Raw genomic sequence first — 27,189 nt, 5'->3', positions numbered from 1 at the left:
TGAATCAATATATTCGAAGTATATTATTTTGGTACTTCTAATTTCCGATACCAAATTCACTGACATCTAAAACACAAATTGTAACGTGTCCATAATGGATACGATACAAGATCTCGTCCAATGATATCGCTGCTATTCAATGTCATAGTTATCTACTTGGGTTTACTCCTAATGTGATTGCAGTAAGCTATGTCTAGGTATAGACACAACTATACTTAACATATTAAAAATAAAATATAACCAAACCATGTATTTTTGACCATTGTCGACATGCAGATTAAAAAACTGTATTACATAAATGTCTGAAGTTTAATTTAACTATTTTTGACTAAAATAATATTGTAACTACGGATCGTTGGTTCTTTACAAATTAAACACTGTAACGCAAAAGTGTATATTATGTATTAGTTTGTACACGTACTAATTTATTTAACATCAGAACTATTCTGTAAGAATATTCTAGAAGATATCCAGAAAGTGACATTGAATATCGTAATTATAACTTTTAAACGATACGCGTATCCAAATAGCGTATTACCGTATGTCGGTTTTCAACAATACGCGAGTGATATCTTTTAGAAAACCAATGGAATACGTTAATCACTTACGTTGTGAGATTAGTAAATTTATCAGTTACCACATTAACTCTTATACAGTACTTGTTTTTAGTTCGCTTTAGTTAAACCAACCCTTTTGAACAATGTTCTTTAATAAATGTATTCGTGTAATTCATTTCACATAATAGGCGGAGGGGCGACATATTTCCGACAAATAACCAGACATTTTATATCAAAATAAATAATCTATTTATACTACTTTTGTTTTTCACCGAATTCAAATTATACATTTGATATTATACAAAATAACGTGTATGGCGAGAACTCGATGCAATTTAATTAAACATCCTTGAAATATTAAATTCTATAAATATATCGGTTTTAAATCTAAATGGGTAGACTATTCATAAAAAATCTTACGTTACAAATATAACTAGTATAGTTCAACTCGTGAAATTTCTATAAACGGTCGATCCGAAAATAATATTTCGAAATGTCGACTATTTTCATCGTCCAAATGTGAATCGGATCCGGAAGAATATATTTTTTTGTTATAGGCAACACTTCCCTTTCTTTCATCACGTGTGGGACAACGGTCCCCTATTCTAGGCGAAGTGCATAGAAATAACATGTTCACAGACCAAGCGTGACACAAACGCGATGTTCAATAAAAGTTTAGTCGATAAGAATATTTATTTGGATATTGTAAGGCAATTAAAAATTTGAATAGATTATTTAATAAAATATGCTTAAATAAATATAATTTATTACATAAATTCAAAACAATCAATTTTATTCGAATAGAAAGTAGGTAAGCTAACAGACCGCAATGTCCCACGTTGGACAAATGCCTGTTCTTTAAATTTAAAAGCATACAAAATTATTTATCAAAATGACAGTTTTTTCAAAATGTGGATTTTAACACTTTATTTCCACCTCACTTAAAAAAGAAAAGCTAAAAACTTATCATTTACATAATCTTGTAAATTACAACATCAACAAAAAACTTTTATCGATTTAATCTTTCGTCCACATTTGAAACATTTAAATTAAAAAAAAAAGCAACGTTGTGCTCTATTTATTATGTGTTCCTTCATATTCACACATCATATACTTTAATTAATATTCAAATGTATTGTTCATGTACTATTAACATAATTCCGAGCTAAAAATACTTAGAATCGACGCTTTATAAAAATGAGTATAATTCATACGATAATACAGTTATGTTTGTGATACTTAAATCGGAAATTATAATGTATTGGGATCTTACTTGTGGGCGGGGCCTTATAAAGATGGCTGACGTAGATTTTGAAAATAATAAATGCGCAGTGCAAATTATTTATTCCTGATAATTGATTTTTGCAATTAGCTTCCGATAAAACTGATTAATATGAGTATTCTGTAATAACGATTTAAGGAACGCTGCACTTCAGCGCTTCACTTTTATGAGTTTTATTAATTTATATTTTCACTCTTACTTTTCGACAACGTATCCGAATGAGTCAGTAAATAAAGGCAAAATGGACATTTTAATTTCAAGTAAGAACTCATCAGATATTCTGCCGCCAAGCAGCAATACTTGGTATTGTTGTGTTCCAGTTTGAAGGGTTAGTGAGCCAGTGTAGGGAGTAGAGCACATAGGTACAAGGGACATAACATCTTAGTTCCCAAGATTGGTGGTGCATTGACGAAGGCCAATGTCTATGGGGACCACTAAAATTCAGGTGACCCATTGGCTGGTCCGCCTACCTATTACATAAAAAAGGGTAGAATGTTAGAGTCGAGACATTGATCGTTGGTCCATAGTAAAAAAGTACATAGGATTTGATTTTTTACCCGCATCGACAAATAGTTTTAAATATCTGTTGTAAAATTATAAAAAAACAACAAATCAGATTAAACAAAAGTTTATAACACCGTTGACAAAGGAGGTATTATACAAAAATCGACATTGTACAGATGAAATTCAAAGTTACTAATCTACTTAAAATAAAATTTCGACTTTATAAGTCTTCGGAATTGATTGTCGCTTTCAAATCGAAATTATCAAAAATATTTTTCTTTTATTTATAAAGCAAGCATCCTGCTTTATAAATAAAACTGCTACAAATTTCAGCTGTCTAGATTCAGTTGTTTTTGCAGGTCGTTGATGGACTGTCAGGGCAAACGATTATATAAGAATAATATATTACTTTAAATTGACTTCTAAGGGAATTTATAATGACATAGTAGTGTCAATTTATAGGGTTTAAGGGCGACATTCGCATTAACGAGTCTTAATTACCATATTTGATATCATGACAATTGACTTATTAAAACTCCCGTCCTGAACATCCTGACAACGCGCGATAAATTTAAGATAGCATCTCAATGCATATACATATATACAAGAACAAGTATTATAACATAATAATTCTGATTATACCTTGCTATATTGCTGAACTATTTTACCGCGAACGTTACGTCAAACAGCTATTTAATATTTTTTTTGACAAGGATCTATACTTTATGACGAATCAAATGCTTAATATTATTAAATTAGATAACAAGTAAGTCAACAATTAGACGATAACAGCTAATTTGTTTGTTACTATTTAACTATCTGTGCCCGCGACTTCGTGCGCGTTTGAATTTAACAAAAATTGTTGTAGCCTAAATTACTCCTTATTAATCAGCTTTCTTCCAGTGAAAGCTCCGTCAAAATCGGTTCAGCCGATCTAGATTAGCCGAAACGAACAGACAAAAATTGTAATTTTGGTACATGTACAGTGTATACTGTACATATGCATTTAGTGAAAAGCGGTTATTTTAACATTACAAACAGACACTCAAATTTTATTATATGTATATAGATATATAGAAAATATAATAATGATTAAAATTCTATTATGGTCGGATGTCAACTATGGTTTTAGGAACGAAGTTTTACGCGGCTTACAGTCGAGTGAACTAGTAAAAAAACGTCACGATAGGAAACCTTTGTCTTTTTCTATTGCATACGGTTTCATATAATATTATTTTAATTTTATTTTTAGCCATTTTTTTAACTCACAAATAATTATTAATAACAATTATATTCCTTGTCATTTAATTATTCACAAACATCGTTGATTTATTTCATTGTCTGTTATTTAATCCATAATAGAAAGCAACTACATTACAACTGGGTGTCCCTCAACACCTACCTTTCTATCAAGGTATTTAAAAAAAAACAGGCATAGGCATATGACTCCACTCCACCTGGTGGTAAGTGGTAGTAGAGTCCAAACGCGAAGATGGCCATTACAGTCAGCGAGAATGAACCGCACTCGTCGTCTGTAGTCTGGCCATGCCAGCCCACATGCTTCTTCAAGCCTCGTTTGAAGGGGTGCCTTGAAGGTTATGAGAGGAGGGGAAGAGATAGATAACCTGACGAACACATGACACTTACATGTGTTTATATGCGCATGGACAATCAGACAGGCTGCATAAATTTTACTGAAATAGATCAGTATACAAAATTAACTACTGACGTGACGTCGTGCATTGAGATTACACTTGGCTATGGCTTTATAACAACCAAACTGAACACCATAAACACAAAAATTGAGTAAAGTATTGTCACAGGCGAGTGGATTTTTAATACTCCTATTACATTTTATGTCTTAACACACAGAGACAACATTAAAACTATTAAAATATCATAGAAAATTCAGCTATCGACAGATACTTGGTAGTAGGGTGTCATGCAGACCTGTCTTGACAGGTACTTCTATTCACCATTTGATCTACCACCAAGCAGCAATACTTAGTATAATTGTGTTCCGATTTAAAGGGTGTGTCAGCCAGTAAAAAACTACGGGCTCAAGGGTCATAATATCTTAGGTTCTATAGTTTGTGGAGCATTGGCGATTAAGAGAATGGTTCAAATATTATACAACACCAATGTCTATGGGTAGTGGTGACCACTTACCTTCAGTTGGCCTATTTGCCAGTGCATCTACTAAGGATATAAAAAAAAAATACAATTCTAGTTTAATAATAATAATTCCAGGCAAATCCATATTTGCCATGTGGATCTGGGTATCATTAACCCATGTTAATGATACCCAGATCCACCTACACCATTAAACAAATTAAATTTATTCATCTAATAGACCGTCACTGAGGGCTTCACTAATCTAGTATGACCGATCAAATTCATCATTCCATTTATTTATAAATTCTATTTCCAAGCAACGATTGAACATGTTATTGACATATGGTTAGAATTGATAGGTATTTGAAAATTTATTACACTAGCTGTTTTTTTGTGGCTTTGTATAAGTTAGATAGCTCAGTGTTACTTCAAGTAACATTGTATCATAACTGAACTAAGCTTATCTTCCTAAAATATCAAGAGATATTTATCTGTATATTTTATATATGTTTAATACCAAAATGTAACAAGCAAACATTGAAATATTCACATAATATTCAATATGATAAGCTTCCGATGCTAAGCATAATTATATAAGCATAGTTATAATCAAGTTAAATCTATTGTCGTGAATTGGATAATGGTAGTTCATACACATGATTACGTATGTATTTAACTATAGCATCTACGTTAAAAATAAATATATTTTAATAATGTGCATATATTACATCTATTGTACAACTAAAATATTTAGTATTACACAATAAATAAACAGTTTCAGAGTATTATGTCATCCTGATCGTTTCTGCCATGGCGGCAATAACCATCTCCATTTTTTCTCCAAACTGGGATTTGATATATCAACATCATTGGTCTAGATAGAACAACAGACCATAGACAAATGAGACAATCAATCTTGTTCAGAACTATATTTCTAAACTAAATAGGTTTTGTTCTAGTATCATAAATGGTGTGGTGAACCTCCTATTTTTTTGTAAATGATTTGTTCGACTTAAAAACTTGTGGGGCTCAATCTAGAAATCTAATAATTACATATCTTATGAGATCAGTTTTAACATTGAGAACTAATTCTGTATAAAAAGCAATAACACTAACATATATGTATACTCATATTATAAATGCGAAACCACTCAATCAAATTTGATGAAATTTGATATGAAGCAAGATTGATCTCAAGAGAAGGAAGGGCATATACTATTGTCTTATGTCTAACATTTGCCAACTAACCACTAAAATGCGAGGTAAACCAGAGAAGCAGTTAGTTCATAATAAATACCTAATTTGATAATACCTTGGTAAACTGAACTCAGTATGTTTCTTGTGTGTATTTATAAATACTTTTGAAAAAAACATAATATATCAGTAACGTAACCCAACCTTCCATTGTTCCTATTGTTTTTAAGTGTACTTTGATATTAGTGAAAAATCTATTGTCATTCATGGTTATATAAAAAGTTAACAAAATAATAACATGTGTGTAGTTATTCTTAGTGTGTAACAAATGAAATATTTATTAAAGAGTGGAAACACTAACATCACACTCTAAAAATTATATAATCAAATTTATAGTTGGTAGATTCAATGATTTCTACCCCTACAGAACCAACCCTAGTCTAATCGCAAAAACACTCCAGAATGTTTGCTATAATTGTAATAGTGTATTTGTAATTCATGATCAATCACCAAGGTCATAATTACTGGATACTGTATGATTATCCATACTAACAAACTCAATCTACTGTAATATAATCTTATAAATGTTTTACAAATATAATATGATATTCATCCTAACAAAATATACACAATGAAATGTAATTAATCACTTTAAGAGTTTATGACATATATAACCTTAAATTAAAAAGATATAAAATACATTTTAGTTTGGTTCTATTAGAGGAAAACAGTTGGGGAGGGCTTTAACTAATGGTGGATTACAGTACACAGTGCTAGTAATAACTGCTACCCATATAGACAAGTTATTAACCACTGTAAATGCACCACCATCCATGTAAACTAAGATGTTATGTCATTTGTGCCTTTCGGTGCATCGGCACATTCACTTGTCAAATGCGAACAGAGCTGTACAGAGTGTGGCTGTTTGAGTCGGTCGTTCCTACCTACGTGATCTAGCAAAACTTTATCTCACAGAAGCACCAAATGTATTACTATGAAACAAGCTTAAAATTACATGAAATTTTCCTAGATTACTGAGTGATCAATAAATAACATAAAATGTTTCTTTAACAAAGTGAAAGCTACATTTCTAATCAGTTCTATATTGTTTAAATGTGCATTAACTAAGTAGAAAAACAAACAAAACCTATTTCATGCTTTTGGTTAAAATTGTCCAAATCATCACAGATTTTAATTTAATTTGACACAAAACACTAGATGTCCATATAACTTTGTTACATAGATTACTGAGATCTTTTATTTTTCTCATCACTGTCTTTAATTTCTAGTTACAATCATGAAGTAAACCAAAGTTAACATGAATATAAGCTAATGTTATGCTAAAATCACATAGGCTTTTGCTAAGTCATGTTTTTTTAATGTGTTATACCATTCAGATTCATTAGTAAAACAAGTTTAAAAGTCGCTGTTGTTCTTTTTAATATGGACCATACAACATTTATTATCCCTTACATTAATAAAATAAATCAATATTTTTTCATATAACTAATCTTATTGCTATGAAGAAGAAGAAATCACTTTTAAGGGTGTATATAAGAATAGAATAATCTTAATGACAGTAAATGACCACGCAAAAAATATTAGTAACTAACAAATATTTTTCAAACACTATCTCAGGAATGTACAATTAGGATAAAAGTCTAATTAACAAATTGGACATTTGCCAGTAACTATCATTTTGAACACTGGTTTAAATGGTTAAACTATAAGTACATACTTCTTTATCCAAAGGAAGTAGCAGAAATATTATGGATGTTTGTAATAAATTAGAGGGTACTGTTACCTGTGGTAGCTGATGCAGACACTACACAGGGTGATAGAAAAGGACTAATAAAAATGAGCTAGTAGTTGCTGGTATTAGTCCAAGCTCGGGGATCAGCTGTTCGCACGCGGCTATATTAATCGTCATGAGTACACAGCAAAAGTAGGCCAAACATCTCGACTAGAGCGTACGCGGCGGACGGTCGCCGCGGCGAACCTTGCGCCGCACGAATTCGCAATACGAATCTAAGCGTTTTGTTTACACATCCTTTGTGATCACGCTAGCTAAAACTTGTCAATGTGACACCAGAAATGTCGGAAATTAGCTACTTGAGGAACGATGGCCTAAATAACAAAGACATGTCATCTTAACGCTGAAAGTTGATGTACATAAACTGGCATTACCTCGGCGGCCCTTGGCGATTTTTTCGTTTGTTGTTCATATCTCCTTCGCCTGACTGCCCCGGCGGGTAGGCACCTTCTCGTCTGCGCGTAGGGACCGGAATTTTGGCTAATTATCACTTCTTTCTTTTACAACACAGTCCTTTCAACTTTCGCGGATGCACAAAACTGCAGTTGAAATTAGGAGTTAGCACTCAAAATGCGACAACAGGGATGCATCGAATTCACTAAAGTTGTTTGACATTTGCCAACAAATATAAATTAAAATATATTTGAGTACAAAATCGCAGTTCGATTTATTCTCGGGCACTAATCCCAAAAAATAAACGGATTGGCAGATTTCTCGTGCCTGCAATCAGCGCAGGAATACAACATGGCGCTGTGACGTATTCGTCAAAAGTATTGCAAAAATTTAATTATATCGTTTGTCAATTAATTTGCGCAGTATAAAAGTAACAAATAAATAAATTAAATATTTTAAGCAATTTTTTAATGTGTATCACTTATTTGTATTAAACAATAATAATTAAGATCACTGATTGACCAACTTCCACTTGGTTCTTCCAATATGGCGGAGGTTTTTTGTGTTACTATTTAAAAAAATGTTACCTTTTTTTAACATTGATCGATACACACAATTATTTTATGTATATATATATAAAAGTTTAATAAGTAAAGCAAAAAGCTTATAGTTTATTCATAGAAGCATGTGAATTGTAAGTGTCCTAAAAATAATAGTCATTACTTAATAAGGAAGGTTGACTTTAGTATTTATTATCATTCAAAATAATATTTCAAATTTCAGACAAAATTTATTCCAAATATTGTTTCTCGTTTCAATAAATGAATGTAACTAATATATTTTTTTATATATATAATAAGTATGTAACCATACCTTTATGTTATCTGAAATATTTTTAATCTACGTTTTCAAAGAACCTCGACGCGCGCGCGCGAATTTCGTATGTGTATCGATAAGCCACGATTCCGGCCGAGTTTAATATTGATCGTTTCGGTGTACGTGGAATTGTAGGTCACACCAAAAATGAGTTTTAAAACCGCGCCAAAAATTTCTCAGCGCGAGAAATTCGAATTAATTAACTCAGAAGTGCGTTCCTTTTATGAATATTGTAAGGAAGCCGGAATTAGCGATGAAGAGATGGACATCATATGTCGCCCTTTGACGAACGCTGTACGGAAGGCGTCAATCAAAAGATGGACCAGGGCCTTCCTGGTTCTTGTAATGATAATAGCGATTGGATATACTGTGAGCCAGACCGATACTTTTCAATGGCATGCTACGGCAATCGCAAGAATAACATTGATAAAGTTACTACCGGTCTGGGATTGGACGCCTCTGTATTATAATAAGTGTCTCATTGAAAGATCGCAGCCGCAGAATCTGGATAATGATGTTGTTTCAACGTCTGATTGTATTACATGTGAAACGATAAGTAAGTTTTCTTACATATATCTATAGATTTATTTAGTGTTCATTTGAATTAATTAATATTTCAAAATTTAACTTGACTTTACGCTGTTTTAAGAAAATAGTAGTTTCTTAATGCGTTGAAAATTTCTTATGGTTCAGTGATAGAGGACTTTGTAATTTTATCAGATTACATATGGATATATGTATGTCCAAATTTAATATATTTTAATTAACCAATAAACAAGTGTAATGTGTAAAAATTAAATAGCGAGATTTATTGTGAACATAATCCTAACAATAACGATTTTCAGGAAACATCGCTCGAGTATCAGATACGACTTACAACGAGGTTTTCAACCATCACTTGCTCAGAGGTGCACCAGTGATCGTCACGGATGCCTATTACGATTGGTCAGTCTCCGAACTGAACATAACTAATTTCATTAGCAGTGATGACAGACTCCGAGATTCCGTTCCCTGCAGGATCCTCACAAACATACGTATTGGTAAACAGCCTATGGACTTAGAAGAAGTAGTTACCAGAATAACTAACACCGACATACCGAGCTGGTTTGTTCATTTCCAGAACTGCGATATTCGGGCAGTGAAATCCCTCAGAATCCTTGCCCCGAGGCCTTACTTCCTCGCCCCCCACATTCCCCCATCACACTTTAATTGGCTGTTGTTATCGAAGAACTACGATACCCATAGATTTAAGCACTTGGAACTTGACATAGGTCTGATTATTATGTCTCAGTTGAGGGGAAAAACGTACGTTCAATTGAGACCAAGAGCCCCCTGTGAAGACATCTGTTATACTTTGAATGTTCAGTTGAATGAGGGCGATACCCTGGTCCTGAGCAATTCTCTGTGGGAATTGGACTATTTTCCGGGGAAGGGCGAAAACATGGCGATGATCACTGAGACGGACTGGATCGAGTCATAATACACGTACTTATCTGTAGCGGAAAAATTATAATAGCGTTTCATGTCATATTCACGTAGATTAAAAAGTTAGCACGTTTTTGAAATGGCACTCTCTTCGTAGTATATTTAAATGTTTTCTAAGCACGTATTCAAAGGTTATAATATATATATTCATTGACAAGGAACTTCTAATTACAGACGCGTAATATGAAAATAAAACATTTATTCTAAACTAATGGTTTTACCATTAATCCGACTAAAATGTTGCCAGTATAAAAAATAATGTGCAAAAGAATATAACAAAGTATTTTAAGAGAATTTGTAAAACGGTGTTATGTCAAAATAAAGTTAAATTTTTTTAGGCTCTTTGAAAAGAAAGCGTTATCTGTTCTCTCGTGGAAATTTAAATATATAAACGCTCTCTAAGCGCGACATTTAATTTTATCTGATTACAACAAAAATAATGTTTTTAATTAATTTGAAATTTAAAGGTCGCCTCATACAACAATCAAAATTTCGCAATTTTTTTTTCTAAGCGCTTAAAATTTACGACACAAAAGTCGCCTCCACTAGACTATTTTAAGCTCGGCGTTAATGTCAGTTAGTCAAGTTTTGCCTTATACATGTATTGTTCTAGTTGTAGTAAACTGTTGCTGTTTTTTTATATTGTAACGGACAAGTGATATTATTATTTCAAATTAAGGACTTATTTTTTTTTTCTCTAATTTAGTTTTGAAGATGAATATAAGACGCAGTTAAATATAAATTATATATGCAAAGTTAAATTAAATAGCAATGTTTCGTTGCTACGTGTTATATTAAATTTCATACTTAATATTTCCGAATACATTTAAATATATTAAAATTATATAGCTTGTTATAAGTACATTTGAGTAATATTTACTAATTTAGAATTATAGTGTTGGAGGCGCCATTTGTAATAATAACGATAAACCACTTTACTATTAATATATAAATTTAATACATGTTATGTTCTCTGTATTATTTAATACTTTTAGAGTCAAGACACGGTACAGTCGGTCCCAAAAAAGGCATTCCAGTACTCTATAAGATTTTAAATTAACATGGTTATTTTTATTACAACAAATATTTAATACGGGATATTTACCATGTTTTTTATTTATATTTGTTGGAGCTGAACACTGCCAGTGTTTACGCAGCAAACGTACGAGAAAGGAGATAGTCCGATATGGACACTCCTAATGCCGTCAACATCTACCCGCAAACGTCAGTCTCGTGAACAAGACATTCGTAGATAATGTCGAAATATTGGGCTCCATCAAATAAAAATAAAACACATGGTAAATATCCCGTATTAAATACTTGTAGTAATTCCTGTACTCATTCATACTTCATACAATGTCCAATAACGGTGTCGTTTGCTTAACCGACTCTGCCTCTCAGTTCTACATACATCTCGTTGGTTTAGGCCCTAGTTTATAATTTTTCCTTATTAGTGGACAAAATTTCACGTCAAAACGTAAATTGATCTTTAACTATCAATCCGATTTAGACATAATCAAGTACTCATTAATTATGTACTTAAATAGATTAGATTATTTCTATGAAATTTGACTATGAATCATTTATATGTATAATTTTCGGGACTAACTGTAACATAACTGTCATTATTTCGATCTAATTCAGCACGGCTATTCTGTAAGAACTCACTTCGTATCTCACTCGTGATCTTTATAAGTTTGCGTGATACGCTTTTTTGATACTTGCATTTTTTACATATAAGAGAAAATATCGCATGTAATGGTATTCTTTACATTTGGTAAGTTTCAATTCAAGGCTTAGTTTAAAGAATTTTAGTTTAATTTGGTGTGAGTATCGAGTTTGTTCTTGGAGAATATCTCTACTGAGACCGGTGTTTGAACATATCAATAGCGTCCTATTTCACTTATAAAGTTAAATATTAACATATGTGTAATCAAAGTCATTATTATAAATATTGTGTATGTGAGCTCTTGGTGTCAAGATATATATATATATATATATATGTTTATAACTATTTGTTTTTCTATTGGATTGTTTATTTATATTGTTTTGTATTTTAACACTAATTTGGATAAGTAAATAATTATGTTGGCGCCAAGATAATTTTAAGGTATGTTTAATAAAATTATTATAAAATCGATTATAACAATTACCTCATCGTATAAATATATCTTGAAGCAACAATTTGTTTTATTTACAATAATTCTATCGTCAGCAAGAACTTTTTTTACGCAAAATTATTGTTAACAGGCGAATTCGTCTCAGTAATTTTTGTATAATGGGATGAGTCATTGATTCCTGGATTTGATGATTTGAATGTATTATTGTCAAAGTCGATCATTATTTATTTTAGACGTCTTTTGTAATGCATAATTGAAATAATATCTACAGTAAAAATATTTGTGTTACGAGCTGCATCCGAGTGATATAAGAATTTTGTTTAATTCCCGGTCGTAGCGCCACCTACCGGAAGCAATCTAAACCATCAAGAGATCATACACTCAAATATTAGACAACCAGCTTAACTGAATACCCATAAATAAACACGACTGGACATACCACTGGGTCCATAGGACCCTGACCCACAGGGTCAGAACAAAACGACGCGGTAGCTAAGGCTACCGGGGAGGAGCAGCCCGGGCAAGGAGGAATTCCTCGAGGCCCGTACCCAGTTCGACTCTGGCCGAACAGGAAGACCAAGTAGTAGTCAAATATTTGATCGAAATAGATCGAACCGCTTTAATATTTACGTTTAACACGTATAAAATATTCATATATCTATATTGTCTGATATTCTTTATATTTTATTAGATACATAAATGCAAAAAAGTAACTGGAATACATTATATTGTTAGCGTTTCCCAAATTCCCAAATTTATCTGATTATGATCTTTCTTCATGTCTCTCGATCTTCATAATTTTTCTCCCGCACAGATTTATCTCCTACGAGAATGATTGCGGTCACAATCACCATAGCAACATATCTGTACACTTTCTTGCAAACATACGCGTATAATAACGGAATATCTTTTGTTCTCCTATAACGTTCAGAAACGAGAGAGAAAGATAGTTACTATCAAATATACTTTAATAAATGAAATTATTAATATTTACTGAAGTAAGACAAATAAGCTATTTATTTCTGTATTTTATGTAATATAATTATTAAATAACATAATTACAATTACTTTTAAAACTTTACTCAAGAATTTAAATGAAAAATAAAAGATGTACTCGTTTCAATAAAAACAATTTATTATTTATAAGCCATTAAGAGCTCAATCAGTCTTCTCTTTATGGACGGGTTTTCCCCTGAACCACAGCAGCAGGTTCTTCAGCGACAACACGACGGGAAACATGATGGGCAGAAAGAGAGGGATGTATATCGCGTACCTGAAATTCAAACACTACATTTAACATCTTAAGTTTATATAATATACTAATAAAATTTAGTTTAACTTGGTGGTTTTTGAAAAAGTCCGTCATAGATTCGACCATCTAACAGCAATACTAGGAATTAGTGCATTCCTGTTAAAAGGGTGTGTGAACGAGTCAGTGTAACGACAGGCAACAGGAGACACCTAATCCTTGGGAACGAATGAGGCGGTAGTAGCGAAGTGAGGGATGATTAATATTTCTAGCAGCGCTAATGCCTCTGGGACACGATGACTACTTACCATCCGTTAACTAATCTGCCGATCAATGTTCAGAAAAAAATAAAAATCCTTTATTATAAGAACGTATATGTATATTAACCAAGGCGCGCCCTTTCACAAGGTATAAGATGTCTTAGTGTGCGTGAGACGACTAAGAGTAGAGACAGCAGAAAAGTACAAATTAAATTATAGTTGTTAAGTTTATTTTATTAAAACACCGACCATTCAACGCGGAGATCTACAACAGGTTTGCTTGCACATTCAAATTTATTTAAGTATTTATTACTAATGTCGTACACGCTGAGTGGTCAATAGTATTGGCTTGATATCTCACTTTTGGTCATCTGGGAAGTAGAGAAGGGCTAGTAGACTCGGCTCCATGAAAGCGGTCTCTGCTGCCAGGAAGGCTTGCTGCGAGTACCGGTGAGCTTCAAGCAGATCGGCCTTCTCCATGTGTTCGGTGGCGCGGTGGATGCTCTCCACGGCGAGGTTGATCGAGGCCCCGACCTCGTCGTTTATCACGATGTTAGATATTTCGCCTGTAAATTAGTGCATAAAGGTGTCACGAAACCTCGTTCCTGATGACGACCTGTTCCATTTCATTTATTTTGTCCGACAAGTTTAAATATTTGAATGCAAACATAAATTGATGTACTCAAGGTTGCCAGGTCGCCGAACCCAATAGCCGGACAGACCGGCTAGTTCGGCCGGACATTTGGGTAAAGAGGTCGGACACCCCACAGCGATTCCGAGAAGAGAGAGTGGTAGGGGGGCACGCACCGAGCAGCTTGGCGAGCGACCTGAGGCTGGTCTCGGCGGAGGCGAGCTGCTGCAGCGCGCGCAGGCGCAGCAGCGCGTCGCGCTCCCACGCGCGCGGCGCCGCGCGGCGCAGCGCCTCCAGCCGCGCGCCCGCCTGCGCCTCCTGCGCAGCGCCGCTCGGGTTAGTCACGGAGACCCGAGATTGGAGCCTCGGCGTGGTCTTTTACAACTATCAGAGGTTGGGAGGAGGAGGGGGATTCCAAATTCAATTCTCGTTGATTATTATAGGAGTAGGTGTGCGAGGTCGTTGATTACTCAACCGGTGAGGGCCGATACTCTTTGAAAGACCGACTCGGCCAGTGGACGAGCGTAGGGAACTGGCATCAAATCACGGTCGATAACGCCGATGTTTGTCTCGCTTCGAAATCATAAAAAAATATAGAAAAAAACAACGAGACTAATGAAAACCTAATAAATATTTTTGTTTGTACATATATGTGGCCTAAAATTACGACTACTTTTAGTAGAACAATGAAAATATATATTTAACACAGAATAATAAAACACTACTTGCATTCCATCACACGCTTACTTAGTTCTTGTTTCCGATACCACTCGCAGTGAGTGTGGTCGCGGCCGCAATTGTAAGTTCTAGGAGTTACCACTTGTAAAATTCACAGAAATCGCTGATAAAACTTTGAAGTGGATTTAAGTAAACAACAGTTGAAAACACGCTTAAATCGACGGTCACTTTAAAAAAAATATGTTATAATACTGTCATTATGCAACAAGAATATCAATGACCATTTAATTTTTGATTAAATTACCGCACCGTTTATTTGAAACTATAATTAAGGCCTGGTCATAAGCAAAATATTTGTACATGATAGTAAATATCTACCAAAAGGGCCCCAAATTCATGGGCAGTGGCGTAGTTATCGTAGGGCCAGGTGGTGCAGTGCACCAGGGCCCAGGGCTAAGGGTGCCCTCTAACCTAAGCTCTGAGAAGAGCGGGTCTGCCAACTCGCCAGCTCCTAAGGATAGAAAACCTCGACCCTAATCACAAGATTTTTTTTATTTTTCTATCTATAATTTTGAAGGGCAATATAAGTTAAAAAGGGCGTGGAAAAAGGGAGTGAGGGCCCGATTCTTTTCCTATGCACCGGGGCCCTTGCCAACCTAGCTGCGCCACTGTTCATGGGTGGTCAAGGGCCCTAGCATAGCTTGAGACGGCTCAGTTATCGATGACTTCAATGACTCGACTTACTATCCTGAAAGAGTTTTTGCAGTTTATAACGGCGCTATTTGACATAATTGAACACAAACTAAAGTAGTAGCACCAACTGCCACGTGGTCGAACGGTTAGTGGTAACGTGCCTATTCTAAATCTGTAAGGAAACCTATAAAGATTTTCAAATAGGCATTATAAAGATACCTGTATATAAGCCGAGTGATAATTTTTCGTCTAAATTTACTTTTAGAGCCTCTAATCTCAGCTCACCTTATCCGTGATGCCGAGCAGCTTCCGCAATTGAGACAGAAAAGTTCCCATGATTAGATTAACGGGTGGCGTGTACACTTGTTTCTCGCATTCCTCCGGCGTGGGGTTGCCGAAGACCACTCCCCCCCATTTAGGGGACATAAAGGCTTGCACCGGTGGTGGGATTTCTTTATCTGTGTAAATGAAAGTATAAATCAATTCGTAGAAAATGTATTGACCGTTGAATAGTGTGAAACTGACCGTTACCGTTAATGTATGTTACCCAGTATGTAGGACGTACATCTATACAAATCATCTGTTACGTATGTGTTTTTAAACTCCTACACGGTTGACCATTTAGATGATTTTATTTTGAATATTATTGATTTTTGCTGTTTGGCTACGGTTTAAGCCGAATACGGCCCTCGAGCTTGCCCTCCTTGCCCGGGCATTGGGTCAGGGCCTTATTCGCCCAGGGGTGTCTTGTCCGTGGGGCTGTCATGTCCGGTGTTGCGTCGTTCTATCGGTCGTCCAAACCGTCGTCGTCGATGTCTGCGTCGGGAGAGGTGGTTGGTGACAGCAGGAGCTCAAGAGTTTGAGGTAGCCTTGCATGTAACGGCGTCCTTGCGAGCGAACATAGTGCGCGCAATGTGTATCGAGTACCAGGTTTAGATCGATCCGGTAGATGGCGTTGTGATGGGAAAGCAAATAAAATTCTCATATCACCCGGACGAAGTCGGGACACACAAGAGTTTTGAAGTCAATAATGGCAAAATATACTGTATGTATAATTTTACTCGAATAGAGTGTCACTCTTTCCGAGCGTGCGGCGGCCGTACCGTAGCGCTGCAGCGCGAGCGGCGCGAGGCGGCACGGCACGACGTAGAGCGCGAGGTTGAGCGTGGGGCGCTCCGACACGTGCGTGGCGGCGCGCTCCTCCAGCCGCGTCAGCAGCAGCGGCAGGCGCTCCGCCGCCGCCAGCCGCCCGCCCGCCACCTGCGCGCCAGCACTGCCCTCTCACTCCGGCCCCGAGTAGGCGATAGCTGGCCGCCTGCTCGGGACCTGCTACTCCACGAGTGTGTGCGCAAGTGCAGACACTCTCTATTGCCCGTAAATCACCTGCTAAATTTCTTACTCTGTGCTCAGAGTTTTAGTAGTTTGATTTACCGGGAATTGAACCCTGGACATTATTGCAACGGTACAAGTGCCATGTTTTAATCTTGTACTTCAAGAACTTTAATCAGCGTCCCGTTATTTATTTTATAATATATTACTGTTCATCGATAAATAAAGAGTAGAACCGTCGAGAAAATATCGCAGGTTCGATCTTGTCCCCTTGGTCTTTTTTTACTCCCCACACTTAGAACGAACTTTATGTATAGTGAGAAGAAATAAACTCTAGGTGAAACGGATATCTAGTTACTATTCCGTATCCGACCGGATATCGGACATTTAAAAACAACTATTATTTAATGATTTCTTTCAAATACTGCAAAATAACATACATTTTTAGTTATATTTAATTTTGCCCGAATTTGAACCCGACGTCGTCCGTAAGGATCCAAGTTTGCTAACCGCTGGGTCATCTTTTCATATCTATTTGATTAAGGCCATACCTCCGTAGCTTCGAAATCGAAGTCCAGCAGATGGAGCCATTGGGACTTCAGCGTGAAGTTGTGCAAGTCGGTGAGTTCATCCACGAACGAACCGATGTAATCTGTTGAGACATTATCTATCGATAACTAAGTTCTCGAATGGCGACCATGGACCGGAAGACGCAACGTGGGTAGGCCCCCCACAAGGTGGTCCGACGACCTGGTGAAGGTCGCGGGAAGCCGGGTTGCGGGCTGCACAGGACCGGTCGTTGTGGCGATCTTTGGGGGAGGCCTATGTCCAGTAGTGGACGTCCTTCGGCTGACATGAATAAATGAATGAACTAAGTTCTCAGGAGCTGTAATGTGTATGACGTAGTAGTGTACATGCCGTTATGCAAAATCTTTATACATTTTTTTTTGTTTATGATTGGTAGGCGAACGTGCAAATCGGTCACCTGGAATTGGTCACAGACATTGGCGCTGTAAAAAGTATTAACGTCAACCTTTTGTTACAGTTACATGGTTACATGGTTACAAGTTACACGGGCTCACTTACCGTGCAAGCCGGAACACAACGATACCAAGTGTTGCTGTTTGGCGCTAAGATACAATTCAATACAATTAGATAGAGTTCACGAGCAAGACCGCATGACATAAGTGCTTAATAAAATTTGGAGATAAATAGTCAAGGCCATTTGTTCGGGTGTGGATTGTGGGTCATACAATATTTGGAGCAATTTTCTTGAGTTTTACGATTCATAATTGTTGGAAATTCTATATATTTATTCATATTTTACTTGATGGTAGGATTTTGGGTAAACCCGTCTCGGTTACCACGCACTCATCATATATTCTACCGCCAAGCAATACTTAGTGTTATTATGTTTCTCTTTGAAGTGTGTCCGGAATTGTTATTATTTCTTGCAACGCTAATGTCTATGAGCGGTGGTGACTACTTACTACCACTTACCCGTCCGCCTTAGTACATCATAAAAAAATATAAGGCTTCAGTTGCGGAGATACTCGTAGGCTTCTCATTTCAAATCCTTTAAAATTTGCAATAGATAATCTTTGGATATTCCAATTTATATATAAAAAACTGTCACCTTCAATCGCGTCTCGTGCATTGAAGTTCACTTTCAGCTCCTGCGGCCTCGGATGCACCACGGACAGCACTACGTGGTAACCGGGCCCGCTCGGGAACCGAACCTGTCTCGCGGCGTCCGCTATCTCCGACCTCGCTCCGATCAGCACCGATGGCTGATATATCCATTTCTCAAGAACTTTGACGATGGTTGAACATGCTGAAAAGTTACTTGAATAAATAAATTACTGAGGTAGGCCGACGGATGAATGGGCCATGGACCATGGGCCACTGCATTGTCCGAAATGGCAGGTATATAAAAAGCTGTCCTCAAATTGATGTATTATAAACTTCGTGTTATAAACATATAATTACTAGTGTATATACAATATTTGTTATTGTTTCGAGCAAAACAATCGATACTACTAGCGATGAGATGACGGCGTGTCTATGAAAAGATTCTAGCGGAGCGAAGTATCTATGGTAGCGAGGCGGCCGTTTTTGATTAAAATAAAATCGGAATGTCACCAGTACGCATGATTAGATGATTGGTTTCCTATGTTCGTTAATACTTTTACTGGAACATTTTAAGCTTTATCGTGGAAAAGGATTAGTGTAACAGTTTTATTAATTACTCACACATATGCACAATCATGATTAATTTTAATAATATATGTTACTTTGGGAAATATAATCATTTCAATAAAAAAACATTTACATGCATTCGTCAATTTGTAAATTTAAATATTGTGTTAAAAATTATAATAGACATACACCCTATACTATAGATTATATTTATAACTAGTTGTCGCTCGCGGCTTTGCTCGCGTTTTAGGTGTTTGGTCACTAGGTGTTATGCATAAAAAACCCAAAGTCCTTGAGATTCAAGCTTGCTTCATACAAAATTTCATCAAATTCGGTTCAGTGTTTTGGCATTCAAAGAGAAACAGACAGAGTTACATTCGCATAGATAACATAATTTTAATGAAACCGATATCACTTACTCTGTGGTATTTATCTAGTAAATGAGAAAAATGCACATTTAAATAAATGATTAGCGTAACAAGCCTACAAAAAAGAAGTATCATAAATAACGATTTGGTTCTAGTTGTAAAAGTCGAATAATATATTTATTACCTTTAATATCTCTGAAGAAGGCCACTCGCTCGGTACCGACCCAGACATCTTGGTATAGAGGTTTCCTCTGGACAACATAAAACGTGTTGTGTTTCTTTATATTGAAAGCTGCGCCCACATCTTCTAACGCCTCCTGTTCATCGGCCACCGAGTCCAGTAAGTGTTGTAACTTATTCGGTATTATTTTCTTCGTGATTTTTAGTTTTATCACATCTGGAATAATGATAACAATACAAGATATTTATAAGACAAGCTATCATAATAATAAAAAATGCTTTTGGCAAGCCCTTCATGATAGGTCACCAAGTCATCAGATATTCTACCGCGAATTACCATATTTAGTATTTCTTTTAGGGAGTGATTGAGCCAGTGTAACTACAGCCACAAGGGACACAATTTCTACAGCGCCAATGGGAACACACACCAAAAAGTGTCCATTGTCCTATCCGCTTATCATTATAATTAAAAACAAGAACAACAAACCTGATTCTTGGAATGCTTTCTCGATCTGTCTCGCGACTTCTTGTGCGGTCTCGTCGTCGTTGGCTAGAACTGTCAGCTCCGTTGCTATGTAATGTGAATCGGTCTCGAATGCGTTTATCTTATCGTACGGTAACGCGACCCTGAAATAATAGAATAGCCTTCAGCCTGTGTCCAGTGTTGTGTGTGTGGAAAGCCTGTAGCATCAGGCGGACCCTAAGGTAATTAATAGTACTTCCAAATTAAGTATATCAACCGTAAATTTTACTATATATATATTGTTGGAACATATACGATGACGTCGTTATAACTGATTTCGGCCACGGCAACGAATCTCAAGGGAGTCCAGCCAATTATGCAGGGCATATTATACTGCAAAAATGTGTGGGCAAACCCTACACGACCAGAGATAGTCCAGGCGGACGACCATCGGCTCACGTGCTTTCGGAGGCAAGGTCGTGTATTAAATTTCATCGCCAAGATTCCACGCTGTTACTGAGAATTTCCGACGAACGAGGCACGGTTTTTTCATTTATTTAATATTTTTTTTTAATAAACCAATATAAAAGTATAGTAAAACCTATGATAATAGTTCAAATAATAGTCTAGCTTGAAGTCAACAGTGCTTCAAAATTAAGTTTATTGACCGTGTTAAACTTTATTTTAAACATATTTAATGAAAATATATACATACAGAACAACCGGAACTAAAACAAATTTCCAGCGAGTTTGTATCGCGGGTGTTATGTTTAAACGAATGACAGAATATAAACATAATTTTAATTGGGAGAAAGTAAACAACGTTATTTTGTAAATGAATTGCATTTTAAATTGCGCAGTTAAAACAAGTTACATACTAATTATATCTTGTTTTAGTTGGTTATCTATAAGAAGGACGTTGCGTTCCGTCTCAAAATAAAAGTTTGCATACAATAAGCGATACCCTATGAACCTCATTAATTCATTCATCACGTTATCAAAGTGAAGTTCAAGTTTCATTAGCATGAGTTTAGTTTTTTTAAATATAGTCGTGCAAATAATTATCTCATGTGATAAAGGGGTTATTGTAAACATCCCAATATAATTGTTAAGTCAAGGTGAGAAATGTAGATGATATTGTTTATAGCATAATAAGAAATATTTTTAAAATAAGTCGCTGCAAAATAAACTTAAAGAAGTTAATAAATGAAGGACATGGTTCAGATCGAGCCAGGACTATGCCATCGTAGACATAAAGAAAGTAGGAGAAGAAGATTTTAAAGAGCTTATTCCACCACGCTGGAATGCGTTTGGTGGATAGACATGTGGCAGAATTAAATTCGTCTGATGCTCTGTCATGTTTACCTCTCACTGCCGAACATGAGATCACGCAGTTTAAATCCTGGATGCTGGATTGTAACCGGCTTCGCTTAAGATAATATTTTTATTGAGATACAGGTAAAGAGAGGCATCGATCAATTATACTATATATTATACTACTTGGCAATGACCTCCTCTTCCTATCAAATTATGTTTTTATTGAGAGTCAAGATATCGAGCGATTATTATGAAAAAACCTACTCTCCCATTCACGGAAAGGATTTTTAGCTTTCGCCATGCTTCTCCAATACTCGTGGCAGTACGGAACACGAGGATGAATTTAAAATCAGATCGTATACACCGGAAAAGTAGGCCTTCATTTTTATAAATTGTCTTTTAAAGTATAAAATAATATTTATAATGAAGGTGTTACATTCTCGATTGGTATGATTATATAGAACATTTTAATTATTAACCTGTATACTTCTGTAGTTTTCCACCAAAGCGGCAGACCGATGATGATGAGCACGCCTACGAAGGAGGCACTCGCCCACATGCGATTCGCTTCTGAAAAGAAATATGTGTTTTTTTTTTATTTATTCTTTTTTGATGCGTTATGACAAAATATTGAGTTTGAATTTTTATGTTCCGTGTCTTACTCTCACACTAATGTTGTGTTTCATTTAAATAATTGTTATTGAAAAGATAAGCTTTTTATCTGTGTAATTAGACGAAAATTTGTGTTGAACTCTGAACTTATATCATTTGGTTATATCCGAATAGATAAATTTAACATTTGACTGATATTTAACCGAAATATTCTGCAAAAGATATAGTAAACGATTATTAGTGTGAAGAGGGATATGATAGAGATGCGCGTGAACGATCAGATGACGAATAATAGAGGAGTATGGAAAGAAAAGACACTCGCCGACCTCACATAGATTGGTACAGGGGCAGGAAAAAAAATTAGTAAATGATTGCACAAACGCGGACTTCTATATATTTTATATATTTCGTCACTCACATACTCCAATACCACCAAGGAGAGTTTAGGCGCTTTATTTTAGAAGGTAGTAGATGCGTAATAAGGTTTTGTTTAGACCTTTGGATTAATCCTACTTTCCAAAAATTCTGTAGTCATTTATATGTATATATATATATATATATATAAATGAGTACAGATATGACATTTAAAAGAAAACTCGTGTATTATACATGAATTTTAACATATCCATAAGTTATCTGGATGTGAACGATTTTGCCCGCTGAGTTCATACAAATGCCTATCAAGTCTTAAACGTGCCAGCTGATACATTTAATTCATTTCTCGTGTTCTCAATAGAAGTGTTTATTGATTGTACTGCGTTTTAAGACAAAATGCGTCACGGTTTGATATTACAGACGCCTCGCAGTTTAATAAACACTTGTCATTGTTCATTGCCCATGCAGGAAAGAAAACATATACGTATGTTAGACGTTTGGTTCAGATTTCAACGTTTCTGGGCGCCAACAGTATTACGTACTCGGATCACTTATGTAGGTGTTATTAATAAGAAAAAAACTTGTTTAGATTAAAGTAAAAAATTATATTTATACAACTATTATTTTAATGTTTAGACATTTTATATGTGTTGCCTAACTGAAAAATATACGTACAACTTATACTAGAAGATACAACGCGTTTCTAGGAAAGATTTAGTATTTAATATTCATATATAATTAGCTGCACTTCACGGTTTCAACCATTTTTAATTTAGACTATTGTCATACAAAACGTTAATAACAGGTTCTCGTCTTAAATGTTTGAATCTACACTATTTAGTACGCCGATGTGTTGATATTGTTTTATGCTTATTAAAATTATCTTCCTAGATTTACTTTATCCTAACAAATTAATTATTAAAATTACTATTTTTGTTTAAACTTTCAAATATCGGTGTAGTCGGTAAATAATGATCACGGACCAAAAAGTCAAGTGCTATTATTATTAAAATGATAAGCATTTTCAACTAAAATTTTTCATTGCTTAATTTAGCCGTGACCATGAATTGTATATTTAAGTTACTTTTGGTAGGTATATATTTTATATTATTGGTGTATTTGTAATTTTTTTTTAAATAAGATTGAAGGTTATGTAGAATCTAGACTTTAGATATTAACCTATAGTAGGAGCAAAGTGCGAGAATATCATCTCCACTTGGATCCATTTAAGAGCATCCCGGCTAATTGCACTATTTATGATTTCATTGATTATTAAAAACTTAGTTTAATGATGATCTCGTTTAACCTCTCGATACAGGTTAAGGGTATGCTAATTATCGGTACTTGTGAGAGGCATTACGTTTGAAGTCTGGCACTTTCTTCACTGAACTAGAAAGAATAGTCGATGGGTTTGTTATTAAAAATGTTTCGGTATGGTTCCTTCACAGACGAGTAATATGAAGTATAGAAACCCTTGAAGTATACACATTCAAGAAACTTGATTTGAAAGTTGATTAACTAATATTATTTTAAAAATACAAGTATGAAAAAATATATTTTTTACACAGGTCTGAAAATTGTTATTAACTTTTTGCTATCTCTTCCCATCTAGTAAAACCTAATAATTAGCTTAGGTAGTTAAATTTACGAAAATTTAGCAATATCATATAAGTTTATGAGTAGACTTTTAGCTTTAAATTTCGATCACTTGTTAAAAAACTTTGATTAATAAGGCATATTGCTCGATAAAGGATCACGTAGACGATAAAAAGTGCGGAATTAATATTCGTTTATTTTCATTATGTTTTTACCCAATGGGTAAAATGAAACCCCATTCACTAAGACTATATATCACGAACCGTGATAGTTAGACAGTGTGAAATTTTCTTAGATGATGTATTTCTGTTGCCGCTATAAAAAAAAAAAAATATTTAAGGGGGCTCATGTACAAAAACTTTGTTTTTTTTGCCTTTTTTATAGATAACGGTACGGAACCCTTTTTGCGCGAGTCCAACTAGCACTTGGCCGATTTTTTATTTAATAATCTATGTAACTAATTGTCGGGAAAGAGTAACTACTGATTAGATTATCTTTTCTTCTTGGTAGCTTTTAATTTAATGTAATCATGTAAAATTATGAAAAAGTGCAAGAGTCTACTTAAATAGAGTATACTTTGATTTCATTCAATTTAATTTTGTAAAAATAACACAACAGTTTTCCACCAAAAATATATATAATGATACCAGTTCTTAAGGTTATTAAGTCTGTGTTTTACGGTCACTGATCGTGATCGCTAGAATGTATATAGTTTCATTAATTCATAGTGTTCTATAAGTGGTCATTGTTCTCAATTACATCTCGGTCCGCTACTTAACACCTGACCCTGCAATGATACGTAACACTCAGGTATAATTGATATCGAGGATATTGATATCGCACGTAGTTTAAAAAAAGCCCAGCTGCCTCTTGGTCGAGTGGCTAATTTATATGGACCTCAATGTCTTGGGTGGCAATAAAATCCAATTGGTTAGTACTGTTAGGAAATTCTAACTAACATCTTCGAATCTTAGAGTTGATAGTGACTGTCGAGCCCCGGATATCAAAATAAGCTCAACAAGGCACCAGGCTTATCGCAAGGCAATAGAAAGTACCTGTATTTGTGATAATTAAAAATAAAATGATAAAAAGTTTATTGAGGCTAAATTAATCAATAAATCTTATTATTCATTTAAATAATACTTTTAGAAAAAGAGAGCTTGGATTTAGGCTCGGATTCAATCACAGGACTGATTGAACACTAATAGTGAATTACAGCATTGTAACCTGTATATTTGAATGCTGATAGACCTTTTTAAGGTGTACAATGGTGTAGTACATTATTTTGATCTGTCTCATAAGGTTCAGGCAGCATTTGCAATGGAAATGCAAAAGAAAGTGTTTATTTACGACATCACATTAGAAACCTCTAAAATTATAAGTGTTTCTATCATCATCGTAAAAATTCGTTGCGTAGTTTTAAATATATAAGGATATATAGGGACAGACAGCAGGGAGCGACTTTGCTTTACACTATGTAGAGAAGAGCAACTATGCTTCTTGCTCGTACGTTTCTTTTCGCTGGGGGCTGCTTTCCGAAACGTTGATTGTGTTTAAATATTGACGATTCAAAAACGCTTCATTGTAAAGTTTACTTATAAATACATTTGATTTGATTTTATTGTAGCCTTGGCTTTATTGAAACTGCCAGAGCCACTGTTCTCAATTAAATCTGCCAGAACAATATTACATAGTTTTTAACTTTACGAGTGCATATCCTTCCTTCTCAAAAGAACTTCCTTTGATAAAAATATGAACACGCACGACCAAACCCTCGTGTTAAACGAGCCCACGAACGATAAGATAAGCTTATCGATACAGAGCTTATAAAATTACACTGTGAAGCTATTGTTTATAGCTTGAATTTTAATGAGGAGCGAACGCTTTGAGGACCTTCGTCGTTGGATCTAGAACACGTTTTTGACCTAAATACAAATATTATACTATTATTATCTGTCATTTATATATGCTGAGTTTGATACTGCTTCGGAATTTTATCGCTGTTAGACTTTGTTCAAACCCGTTTGGACTAGTACCACAAAATTAGTTATGGAACCTTTGAAAACTCTATCCTCTTGATTTTAAACACATGATGTCCAGTTAAAACCTACTAGATATAAAATTTTATGTGTTGATACAGAAATCCAAACACCAAAGCAGTGTTAAATTATATCAACAAGCTAAGAAAAAGGCCAACCAAAGAGAAATTACGTCACTGCATACCCAAGTTCAATTTCATTATGAATCCAACGTGATGACTGCATCGACAGACAACTGACAATTTAAAACATATAATAATAATTGTCTTCGATAACATTTCTCACAAGCGATGTTTTCAAATATTCACACTTACCTACCTGATTCTTTTGAGGTACCTATGTATACTTATCGGTAGTAATTATACTCTGTAATTACTGAGTTATTAATTTATTTATGGTGCGAATATTTGAATATGTAAATGAAGTAAATTAAACTTTGTTGCTATGATCGGCAGTTAAGTTGTACCAGTTGATTTGAACGATTGATTTTCTTGACGGTCCATCTCGGTAGAATCTACTTGTCGAAATGGTAGTCTCACATTTAAATCAAAACTGTTACACGACGACAACGTCAGAAACAAAAAAAAAAGAAAGCGACGGAGGACTCAAACATAAGGTCCTCAAGAGTGTGTAGAGGAAACAATTAACACGCACACTTGTGTAATTTTTACCTTTCAGGTTTTTTAAGATAGGAAATTGCCTATACTACCGACTTGGTTCGTTAGTTAAGTTCTTTTCATTAGAAAATCAAATTATTCGGAATAACTACCGTAAAAACAGCTAGACGGGCTTGCACAAAGTCCTACGACCAAGCGAAATATATAGTATATTACTAATACTTTCATATACGGAACATTGAAA

The 27,189-nt window shown here is 35.0% G+C and overlaps 3 protein-coding genes across 7 annotated transcripts in view; 1 reads left to right on the top strand and 2 right to left on the bottom strand.

Annotated features, from left to right (window-relative positions):
• The window catches only part of LOC125071924 (ataxin-2-like protein), a 41,398-nt gene extending 32,995 nt beyond the window's left edge, over window positions 1-8,403 (bottom strand). For all 4 annotated transcript variants that reach the window (XM_047682357.1, XM_047682358.1, XM_047682360.1 and 1 more), the window contains exon 1: window positions 7,840-8,403. In XM_047682357.1, coding sequence (XP_047538313.1) covers window positions 7,840-7,877 — 38 coding nt within the window. In that variant the 5' untranslated portion in view covers window positions 7,878-8,403. The remainder of the gene's footprint in view (window positions 1-7,839) is intronic.
• A 460-nt stretch (window positions 8,404-8,863) lies between these two features.
• On the top strand, window positions 8,864-10,861 carry LOC125071861. The gene is made up of 2 exons (XM_047682274.1): window positions 8,864-9,290; window positions 9,580-10,861. The coding sequence occupies exons 1-2, from the start codon at window positions 8,882-8,884 to the stop codon at window positions 10,212-10,214; spliced, it is 1,044 nt and encodes a 347-aa protein (XP_047538230.1). The 5' UTR covers window positions 8,864-8,881; the 3' UTR covers window positions 10,215-10,861.
• A 2,592-nt stretch (window positions 10,862-13,453) lies between these two features.
• LOC125071646 (GPI transamidase component PIG-S) overlaps window positions 13,454-27,189 on the bottom strand; it is a 52,475-nt gene continuing 38,739 nt past the window's right edge. For both annotated transcript variants that reach the window (XM_047681949.1, XM_047681950.1), the window contains exons 2-11: window positions 22,186-22,276; window positions 20,414-20,553; window positions 19,931-20,143; window positions 18,816-19,013; window positions 17,731-17,831; window positions 16,954-17,110; window positions 16,136-16,308; window positions 14,656-14,797; window positions 14,210-14,414; window positions 13,454-13,612 (exon numbers count right to left, since the gene is read on the bottom strand). In XM_047681949.1, the coding sequence (XP_047537905.1) occupies window positions 13,498-13,612; window positions 14,210-14,414; window positions 14,656-14,797; window positions 16,136-16,308; window positions 16,954-17,110; window positions 17,731-17,831; window positions 18,816-19,013; window positions 19,931-20,143; window positions 20,414-20,553; window positions 22,186-22,276 (1,535 nt within the window). In that variant the 3' untranslated portion in view covers window positions 13,454-13,497. The remainder of the gene's footprint in view (window positions 13,613-14,209; window positions 14,415-14,655; window positions 14,798-16,135; window positions 16,309-16,953; window positions 17,111-17,730; window positions 17,832-18,815; window positions 19,014-19,930; window positions 20,144-20,413; window positions 20,554-22,185; window positions 22,277-27,189) is intronic.

The sequence above is a fragment of the Vanessa atalanta genome, chromosome 20, assembly GCF_905147765.1.
Source record: "Vanessa atalanta chromosome 20, ilVanAtal1.2, whole genome shotgun sequence".
Classification (NCBI taxonomy): domain Eukaryota; kingdom Metazoa; phylum Arthropoda; class Insecta; order Lepidoptera; family Nymphalidae; genus Vanessa; species Vanessa atalanta.
This window is presented reverse-complemented; position numbering and strand designations above follow the sequence as displayed.

Excerpts from the sequence above, each read along its gene's own strand:
- LOC125071861 (XM_047682274.1), top strand. The coding sequence starts at position 8,882 with ATGAGTTTTAAAACCGCGCCAAAAATTTCTCAGCGCGAGAAATTCGAA. Across the intron at positions 9,291-9,579 it reads TATTACATGTGAAACGATAA|GAAACATCGCTCGAGTATCA; the intron begins GTAAGTTTTCTT and ends AACGATTTTCAG.